This window comes from Chenopodium quinoa, unplaced genomic scaffold (assembly GCF_001683475.1).
Source record: "Chenopodium quinoa cultivar QQ74 unplaced genomic scaffold, ASM168347v1, whole genome shotgun sequence".
Taxonomy (NCBI): domain Eukaryota; kingdom Viridiplantae; phylum Streptophyta; class Magnoliopsida; order Caryophyllales; family Amaranthaceae; genus Chenopodium; species Chenopodium quinoa.
This window is the reverse complement of record NW_018743518.1, coordinates 1,213,739-1,224,503: the sequence shown is the minus strand read 5'-3', so window position 1 is coordinate 1,224,503 and position 10,765 is coordinate 1,213,739. Positions and strand designations below refer to the sequence as shown.

The 10,765-nt window shown below is 30.7% G+C and overlaps 1 protein-coding gene across 4 annotated transcripts; it reads left to right on the top strand.

The window, feature by feature from the left end:
- Window positions 1-318: 318 nt before the first annotated feature.
- LOC110740059 (MADS-box transcription factor 23-like) lies at window positions 319-8,142 on the top strand. 4 transcript variants are annotated; one of them, XM_021920550.1, is made up of 8 exons: window positions 319-560; window positions 723-983; window positions 3,224-3,299; window positions 4,254-4,315; window positions 6,070-6,169; window positions 6,524-6,565; window positions 7,073-7,223; window positions 7,674-7,758. In XM_021920550.1, exons 2-7 carry the CDS (start codon window positions 802-804, stop codon window positions 7,208-7,210), a joined length of 600 nt encoding a protein of 199 aa, XP_021776242.1. In that variant the 5' UTR covers window positions 319-560; window positions 723-801; the 3' UTR covers window positions 7,211-7,223; window positions 7,674-7,758. The 4 variants fall into 4 exon arrangements, with proteins under 4 accessions (XP_021776242.1, XP_021776239.1, XP_021776241.1 ...); XM_021920547.1 differs by having other exon boundaries at window positions 321-560; window positions 7,073-7,189; window positions 7,674-8,142; XM_021920549.1 differs by having other exon boundaries at window positions 322-560; window positions 7,073-7,156; window positions 7,674-8,142.
- Window positions 8,143-10,765: the final 2,623 nt, after the last annotated feature.

Sequence of the window (10,765 nt, the reverse complement as noted above, 5' to 3'; positions counted from 1 at the left end):
AGTTTCATAAAGAAAAAGTTTTATAAAGTTAAATAATGAACTAATAAGTCCAATCGTAAAAAAAAATTCATCAACAAAACTAATTAAGCTCTTCATCAAATGTTATTTCATTAATTTACGGAGTAGTAATATAAGTGGTCAATCCTAGCTAATCTCTCCCTAGCCTCCCTCCTCCTCCATCACTAGATTTGACTTTTTTGGTTAGTTGGCTCGAAATTTGTAAAGTTTTATCGTTAGAAGAAAAAAATTGAGAATTCTTAAAAGTTGAACTAAACACACCCTTACTTAACAATAAAAATATTAAAAAGTGGGACATTATAACTTTTACAGTTGTACGGATCGGATTTAAAAATATTACTTGTACTAAAAACAAAAGAAGGTGGGTTGACCCGACCCGCTAAATTAGTGCTCCAACTTTTTTCTGCTGAGCTAAGACCCAAAATATGCAGCAACATATATATTTTTTTCCAATAATAACTCCCCCAAATTACTTGTATGATATTCATTTGACCTACAAAAAACGCACTTCTCCTTCTTCCTATCTGATCATCAATTCTCAGGTACTATTTTTGTTCATAAATTTATTTCTCAACATTATATTATATTAATTAGTTACATTTTATAATTGCATTTTCTGTTTTTTCTAGTTACATATATTTCATTTTTCTTCTTTATTGTATTTTTTGTTTTTCTTTTTTTTTAAATTTTACACATTGATGTAGGTTTTTTCTGAGATCTATAGCAAGATAGTTATTAGCTTTACTAATTCGGTTTGTAATATAAATCGAGAAAATATCAAAAATGGGAAGAGGAAAGATCACGATCGAAAGAATCGATAACTTGACAAGCAGGCAAGTAACTTTCACTAAGAGAAGGAAAGGGTTGTTCAAGAAGGCTAAGGAGCTTTCGATCCTTTGCGACGCCGAGGTCGGAATCATTATCTTCTCTAGCACCGGCAAGGTCTATGAAATTGCAAGTCATTGGTATGTTTTTCATCTATTTACCTTGTATTTTTAATTTGCATTACTTATTATAACTTTGTTTTTTGGGTGTTGTTTTTTTCAAGGCAATATTCAACGTTACAAAAATTGTTATTTTTATATAAAAAATTAAAATAAAATAAAATAAAAATTATTTTTAGTAAGAGACCATTTTTTTCTTGTATTAATAATCCGTATTAAGATCTTATACGGAGTATACCAAGATGAACGATTTATTATCTACATGTTAATTAAACATCCAAAATAAGATGCAAATTTAAATAAGTAAAAAGAATTGAAATTGGGGAATTTATTTATTTATGTTTTTTTTTTATTTTTTGAAAGAAGCTCAATGAACAAGGATTAATTTAAATCAAGGGAAATCGACCTCGTATTAAAAAGGATTGAAATTGGGGAGTATACAGTACATGTACTTCGTATGTAAGAGATCAAGACAATTAGGCAAAATTGGTACATAAGATCAAATAATTCTATTATTTATTTACAACTTAATAGTATTATTAAGTGTTAGATGATCGAAGGAATCTCTAAGAGAAGATAACAATATAATGTATTATTACATTAACATTTCAAATGGATAAGATCAAAACATGACCCAATTAATTATAATCGGGTCCATTTCATAATGGATAATGCGAAGTATATATCAACGGCCATTGTTAAGGATTAATTTATGAAGAAAAGAGAGCTTGGTGAATGGTGATTAATGAGTCCAGTTCTAGAGATTATATATCATCAATAGTTTGTTCATTAGCAAGGTTTTAAGGTAATGTTGTATAGCTTTGGCAATTACTATTCCAACATTAACAATTAATCAAAGTTTAAATTCTCGCATAGAAGATTAAGAAATGATCGATTGATGCTATTTTCAAACTATAGTTTTATTGTTTATATCATTCTCAAAAAACACTTAATGATGATGAGACTGTATTAGAGACTGAGTTGGCCATGGTCTTAAAAACCCAATTGAACCCTATCAGGCTAGTTCGTCACATGAAAATTATCAAATTTGTAATATATATATGAAGTACATACTTGTATAGTTGTATTAGTGTGCCCTCCTTCGAGCCAAGTTTGGCCTTGCCTTGCTTTGCACCTAAAACATGAGTTTTGAAATTAAATCGAAGGAAAGCATATTTAACCTTTTATCTATCTACCTCAGTTTATAGATCGGCCTATAGTTGATTATGCCATATTAAATTATGTATGGAGTACTATATTACTTGCACTTGCATTATTGTTTGGCTTATGGCATCTTGTTTTATGGTTTAAGGATCCGACATTCGAGTTGAAGATTTTGAGGGTAGTTTGTTGCCTGATTCAGTTATTAAAATTTTCTAACAGATATGAGGTTACGTTTGTGCTTACGTATCAAATCACATGACAACGAATCAAATAAAGCTTTACATTTACACTTAGTTCAAAATCTCCTTTATTTATTTATTTTTATTCTTTTCATATGCAATACTTTAATAGATCATTATATTTTAAGCTCATACCCATACATCCATTATTCATCATCATGGATCTCATACGATGGATAACCAACATTACACTCGTAATTAGTGGGTTTATTTACGAGGATTAAGCTTCCATGATTAATTTATTGGCTCTTGAATGATAACTAGAAGAGGAAGGATTCTAGTCAGTTTTTTTAGATGATCAAAACTTCCAAACTACTTTTAGTATGATTTTATCTAACTAAAGTTTCTCAGATATTAGGCATATGATCCATTTACTTTTAAGGTATCAACATTATTGGATCATCTGATAATCTGATATACCATGACAAAAATGTATCATCACAAGCAACTATTTAGAATACTTTCATATAATTTCAAAATACTACTCGACCATTTTATTTGATGAACCATAAAATTAAAGCGCGGTACAAGATTAAACCACAAAAATTCTAACCTATGTGATTTTTATAGAAGGTGTCGTGATAAAGAGTCTAAGCCCTAGCTGGAAGCCAAATTTCTTTTATTATATGTCAAAAAATATATTAAGTTCATAAACTAAATAATAATTTCATGTAATTTGTATTTTACTATTATTTGTAATCTTTGTAACATTGGAGCTAGTAAAGTCCCTTTGAGTAGTTTAGTGAATTTATTTTGTCGTTTGTAATTTAATTTTGTCTATTAATTAAAACCATGTTAACTTATTTTTTTTTTTGAAAAAGTCAAGCTGATCAATTTCATTTGGTGCTATGTTTTTAGCATGCAGTCATTGTTGGAGCGTTACTACAAAGCAAATGAGGAGAATCAAGTGCTCAATCCTACTTCTGAGGCCCAGGTTTCTTTTCTTTTCTTTTTTTTTTTTTTTTGTACTCTCATTTAATTTACTAGATGTTTAATTAATAAGGCTAAATTAGCGTTAATGCGTTATTAACTAGAAGTCGATTGGTTCAAATAAAAAAATTAGGAAGTAGATCATTACAAATTTAGTCAGCGCTACATTATTTAGCACGTTCCTCAACGAGTAATCACATGGATGATTATGAGTATTTTGTACTTGATGTAAGTAATTGTTTGAGTAAGAAGTAGCTCATGAAAGTAGTGGGTATTTTATGCTAAAAATTATTAACATTTCCTATAAATTCCAGTTCATGGAAAATTCTAATGAGTGCACTTCTTAGGAAATGAATCTATTTGAGAAGTACTATTCTTGGAGAATTGAGAAATGATACTTTATTTCGATGCCAGACCAAAAAGTTACACATTATTATTGTTTGGTTGGTTATGAGAAATTGCATCCTGTACCTGTATGTACGAGAAGTTTCTATTACTTAGGAGTTAGGACTAAAGGAAGGGCGACTACATAAGCTTCAAAAATAATTTCCCAATTAGTTGCACTTATTGTATGTTTCTGTCAATCAAGCGTCTAAAGGCAAACCACAAATTATGCTTTGTATCATTTTATGCACTCTTCTTAATAAGCGGATCATTTTGAGGCCTTGGAGCATATGCATCACATCTATTGTATATACACCGGTTTGGTGCACCTATATGATTCTAGGAATAGGTTTGCATAAGACCGGCAAAAGGTGCATTTAGCGTTTTTATGTTTTTGAAGGTAGTAAATAGTATATCTAAACTTTGTCATGCCTATTTATTTTTAAGTACACCCAAGTGTATAAAATTATAACGTACATAACTGATCAGGCCTAGCCTTAGTTTCTGTAATCTGTGAATTGAATCATTAGAAACTGACGCAAATATGTACTAATTTCAATCTGGAAATTTACAGTTATGGAAGGTTGAAGCGGAGGGTTTAAGGCAACAGCTAGAGGAGTTGAGGAAGAACAGCAGGTACCTCATTCCCATACCATAAACTTCTTAATTATGAGACAACTTAATTATATAAGACATATAATTAAGACATCAAACTTTTTATATATCATGCTGTATAATTAATTAAACTCCCAACTATATATGCAACTAATTTAACATATAGTTCCATATAATTAACTTCAATTTAGTAATGAGTTGCACATAAGATAATATTAGGACACTACGTTTTTTGAAGGGAGGAACTAGGACACTACTTAAGTGATTTATAGGCATTTACTTTGATAAATGTTTGATTAACCTATAAATAAAATAGTGGCATAATTTGTTATGTGATGAATTCAGGTTGTGAAATGTAATTTTAAATACATGATAGCTTCATGATGTTTTGCTTTGTTAGATCAATATTGTTATTTTCTATAACTAGCTATAAACTACTGTTGTATCGTACAACAACCAGTGTGCGTGCATGGTACAATAAACAAGGCCGTCTCTTAGGTCATTAGGTTTATTTGGGTAATAATCTCCATAGATATGAGATTGCGGGATTACAATAACTAGTCTATGATTGCTGGTAACTAACAACTTTGACTAAAATATATCTTCACAAATACTTCGTATGCTCATAGGATTTATATTGGACTTAGTATAGTCGTACGATCTTAAAACATAGTTAGATTACTGAGATTTTGAGGTTAGGAACCATCATATGATTCATAACCTTCCTAGACCCAACTTCTACCTAGCCAGATACCAAACCTAACTAGAATGATACCAATCAACTTTCGTAATTCGTAAATACAACCAACCAATATATAAGTAGGAAATTAAATAGTCTAGAACAAGGAACGAAATGCATTAATTACAAAGTGTTCATACAATCCTTAGAATATTTTACCACATCACAGATTCGTGCTTAGCACATAGGATCACCCCAAACAGTACATGTGTCCAAGTTGTAAACAAACTTCTACGAACACTGAACACACAATCTAGATAAGCAACTTTCTTCAATTTTTTTGACAAGAACTTCCTTCATTTAGTGGAGGATAAAACTTCTTGGTAAGTATAACTTTCTATGCTTTTGTCAACCATTTAATACTACAACCTCCCACTTCTTATGAACTTCTACTTCTCATATTTGATATATCATGAAATAATGAATATTTCATGAAAATGCTTAAATTAAGAAGTCGTTTTTTAAAGTAGTATGGGAATTTTTACTTATATCTTACAAAAATTTGAAATGTCATAGAGATTTTTCCAAAAATAGCATACTATTTCATTATGAAATATACAAATTTCTAATTTGATATATACTCATGGATTGGACATGAAGAATAAATTAATGCCACATAATTTGGAAATCAATCGTCTTTTAGGATTTACAAAATTGCTCGGTTATATAAGAAACGAGTTATTGTGAATTGCAGCTAGCCAAAAACAGTACATGTAGTACGTACCACAACTTCAAGCTAAGCAACAAACTAAGTGTTTAGTTAGCTGAAGATCAATCAACAAGCAGGGATTTGATGAAGAAGATCACGACGAATTATAAGAACGTACATGGAGAGATGTTATTGAATGCATGCACTACTACGTACATAAAACAAATGTCCTCAGGAGATGTCAACTAGCTTAGCTAGTGTGGTAAAAGCAGATGTCTGGATTTAGAATCCATTTTTGTCGATTTTATGAATTTTTGGGGAAACAAAAGATAGAGGGAGAAAGAGGGAAAGAGTCTTTTAGTTAAATTCATCATTTTTGTTTTGCAGGCAATTATTGGGGGAAGATCTTTCAGAACTAAGCATTGAGCATCTGGAAACCCTAGAGGCCCAGTTGGAGATGGGCACTAAGGCCATACGTTCAAGGAAGGTGAAATTTCATTCTATATATATATATATTTTTTCGAGTAATTATATTTTTTTAGGAAAATGTTATATATAGCCCTTAGGATTACATATAAGCATTAATAAATACACATTAGAAAATTGTATAAATTTAGGAAATCATAAAAATATAAATACTAATTACACTGATATACCCGTGTTTTTGTTAAGAATTCCTACTTTTATACTCGTATAATTTTCAAGAGTTTATTTAATACTTATATATAACCCTTAGGGCTACATATAATATTACCTTATTTTTTATAATGTTGTTTTATTAATTTAAAATTAATGATTTTACTAAATTACGTGTGGCAAAATCATAATGTGTATTGTGCAGGAGGAGATTTTCCAAAACAAGATACAAGAACTTAACAAAACGGTAAGTTTTATAGTTTTAAGTTTGCATTTTAGTTGATGCTTGGATTGATGTAGAAAATTGTCACTCACTTCTCAAGAATTTTCATTTTTCGAAATTTCCTGGAAGTGCAGAAAACTGTTTGGTTGACTGCAAAAAGTTACTTCCAGTGGGTAGTTTCCCTAATCAATTAGGGGATTTAGGTAAGCAATTGCATTTTGTAAAATCAATTTCCCTACCCCTGATCAATTAGGGGATTTAGGTAAGCAATTGCATTTTGTAAAATCAATTTCCAAAAACAAATATTTCAATAATTTGGTTAAACAAACTTCAATTCTTATCCTTTTTTTTTATGTCAACAAAAAAAAAGGACCTAAGTAATGCATTTTGTATACACTACCTCCGTTTTTGTATGTGCAACAAAGGAATGTTTTATATCTCACAAATAATACCCCTATGTTGCACATATTAAGAAACGGAGGTAGTAATAAAATTTGGGACAAAACTAAGTTTTAGATCAATGCATGGCAGGAGATCCTCGTGCACCAGGAAAACATGGAGTTGCACAAGAAGATTAATCTCATGCGTCAAGAAATGATAGAATTGCAGAAGAAGGTTGAGCTCAATGACACCAATTATTCTATCCAGGTCACAACTTCAGTTTGCTAGTGCTGTAACTTAGGTCGTGATAATAGCCTACTCCATCTACGTATTCTGTCTGTCTCATTAAGAATTTAAGATTGTCAACAATTAAAAGAAAAAAGAAAAACAAAAAAAAAAACATGTGCTTTCAAGTGAATCAGCTCTTGAGAAGCAAATAAAAGGATACAGAGTATGAGACAATTTTAGTGGGACGGAGGGAATATTTATCATGATTAGACAATCACAAATGTTATTAGGGTAGTGACTAAATAAGTAAATAGGATATAGAGGGTAGTCAATGGGCCAGGGTATTGGATCGGGTTAGTTCAAGCTTATCCAACCCAACCTGGCTACTATGTCCGGACTAATAATGACTTGGACCTCCCCTCTTAGGCCCATTAGCTTAGTTCAATTCAATCCAACTACAAAAATTAACAATAAGTGAGCATGATCATATAAGAGGCACTAATAAATTTGCATGAACTTTCAGGTTTCTGGAGGACAAGGAAGGGATGATCAGGAAGGAGGAATCTCTAGCGGCGGGGCGGCATCAGCATACGACACCTATGATCCCATTGAGCTCAAGCTAAGCTAACTGAAGAGACCATGTAAATGGTACAAGCTAAGCTAAGTTTTAAGCAGTGACATGTGATCAAGTTGTTTTAAATTCTATACGAACTAGCATTTAAGATTGTATCCACTTTTAAGCCCAATATAAGCCCGAAGGGCTTTTTAATTGGGTTTAGGGCCGTGAAGGGATGTTAAGGTGCATGCCTGAGCCTATTGCTAGTATGTTTTTAAGAGGACTATTGTTAAGTTATTGTTGTGTGACATTAGTTGTGATGTACTGATGTTGTGTCCCATTTTGTTATTTTTCCTTTAGACGATGGAAAAATTTGAGGGTGATACTGCCTCGAGTGAGATTGAGATTTAATTTTAGCTGAATTTTAATATTTTCAGACTCGGTTTTAGCTCCTAACTTGACCTAGATTTTTTATACGTTATAAATTGGTTTTTTTTTTAATGAACTAGGTGAAATGAATAGGGTTTTTAAAAGCCCTATTTAAGACTAGTTGACAATAGAAGAAGTAATCCTATTAGCTTACTACTCGATTCATATTTGAGTTACCTCAGTACTATCTTTTTAATTTATTGTGGTTTTAATTAACTACATTAAATCAATGACATTCCATATAATATATATACAAACCTATTATTATCTTTTAATCTAATTCCCTTTAGCCAAAGAAAAATAAAAAGGTGTGGCCTGTTGCCAACTCAGCAAAAAAAAAAAACAGAGTTATACGTGCATAACGGGGTCTTATACTCACGCGCAATTTCAAGTATCCCCTAATTTCAAGTAACCCCCAATTTCAAGTAACTCTTAATTCAAGTAATTCATATTATAAGTAACCCCTAATTTCAATTAACCCATAATTTCAAGTAATCCATAATATAAGTAACCCCTAATTTCAAGTAACCCCTAATACTCAAAACATAAAACAAAAACAAGTAACACATTAGAAGTAACCACTTTTTTTTTTTTTTCTTTTTTTTTTTCTTTTTTTTTTAAACAAAAGTAACCCCTAATTTCAAGTAACCCATATTATAAATTTTCCCTAATTTCAAGTAACTAATACTATCAGTAACCCCTCAACAGTTAATCCATATTATAAGTAACCCCTTTTCTTCATCTTTTTTTAATAAATCTCCTTCGAAGCTACTCCAATGGCGCCGAAGAAGACGACGACAAACAACCCCAACTCCACCAAATCAATCCAGAAACCCAGCAACCCAGTTTTTATGCTTTTGTTGCGGAATTGTTTGAGAATTTTGCCAAAAATCGCACGTAAAAACCTCAAAAATCGATTTGGGGTTTTCAAATTACTTGCTCTCTGTGTAAATTTCTTGCATGAATTTGTTTTTTTGTTAATACCAATCATTCTCATGAAAAGTAGGAGAGAAAAATCAGCCTCATAGAAGGTAGGAGAGAGAAAAACATGAGAAGAGGAATACAATGAGGAGTAAGAAGTGACAAAACAAAAAAAAAAAAAAAAAATTGTGGCTGGCCACGTATAAAAATTTGTAAAAATAAAAATAGAGCTACAAACCCACTGCCTACATGATGTCCACATACAGTATTAATGGAAAACTTCAAATACATACTAATATTCCTTAATGACTGAAAGTATATACCACTACAATTGAATATTTGAATTTGATAAAAAAAAAAAAAAACAATTGAATATTTGAATTGAGCAACTAAACAAACACATAAACCTAATTTATAGGGACTACTTTAAATCAATAATCCTACAGCCAACAGTATGTAGGGTTAGGATAAGAACGAACATTGCGTTCTTCATAATGTCTAGCTTGTTTGAATCGCGACCGTATAGGGTTAGGATAAAAACGAACATTGCACTCTTCTGTTCTTCATTATATCTAGCTTGTTTGAATCGCGGCAGGTTGGGGCCAAATTAAACCAATACCTCAATGAAGGACTTACATAGCTTTCTACAACCATTTACAATATGGTAATAAACCATATATATGAGCTCATCTCTATATTAGATTATTAGGCAATAAGCATGAGTTATATTTTATACATTCAGTCTTCCTCACTAATTATAACACTTTTTGAGAAGTTAAATGACATTTGTATTGAGTTACATAATTATTCTATTTTAATTGATCGATCTAAAATTCTAAATGCTCGTTTTTGTTTTCTTCTTGCAAAAGGAACTTAATTGAATGTAAGAGTCCATTATAATTAGTCTATTTTAAAGGGCCGGGTAACATCTTTTACAAAGTACAAAGCACAGTAAGTATCCACCATTATTACGTTTTATGATTGTGGGCAAATTAGACCTTTTTTTTAATGATAAAATTTGTAAAAAGATCCTCGTACAGTTCACTCCAATCCTCGTATCAATCAAATAAGCATCCTTAAACAAAAAGACATAATCTGAGCTCTAAGCAAGCTGAGCAGAAATTAATAATACTAATTAAATCTTTAATTACAAACTACTGTAATATGGTCACTGAATCGGTTAAGCTTTTTATTAATTTGTCTGAATTAATAATTAATTCATAAAGATATGATAGTACACCAAAATCTTCATTGATAGTGATGAATTAGAAGGAATCTCTTGAATCAATGATACTCTAAATGGAGTATGTACTGTATCCTAGTAAAACCCATTATCTTTTGTCTCTACAAAACTTTGTAAAGCCATTTTTTTCATTGATCATGTATACGAGTAACTGTGAAATACTACGCTCGAAATTTTTCTAACTAAATTAGCTGACATTTATGTGAACATAGATTTATGCATAATTGATTTTCAATGTATTTTTTTTTTTATATATATATTATAGTTGGGAGTGTATTAAATATAACTTTTGGTTAAAATTTTTCTAACTAACTTAGCTGACATTTATGTGATCATAGATTTATGCATAGTTGATTTTCAATGTCTGTTTTTATTTTTTTTTTATTTTTATATATGATAGTCGGGAGTGGATTAAATATAACTTTTGGTTATAGATCATCTAATTATCTCGATATATTTGAGGGTG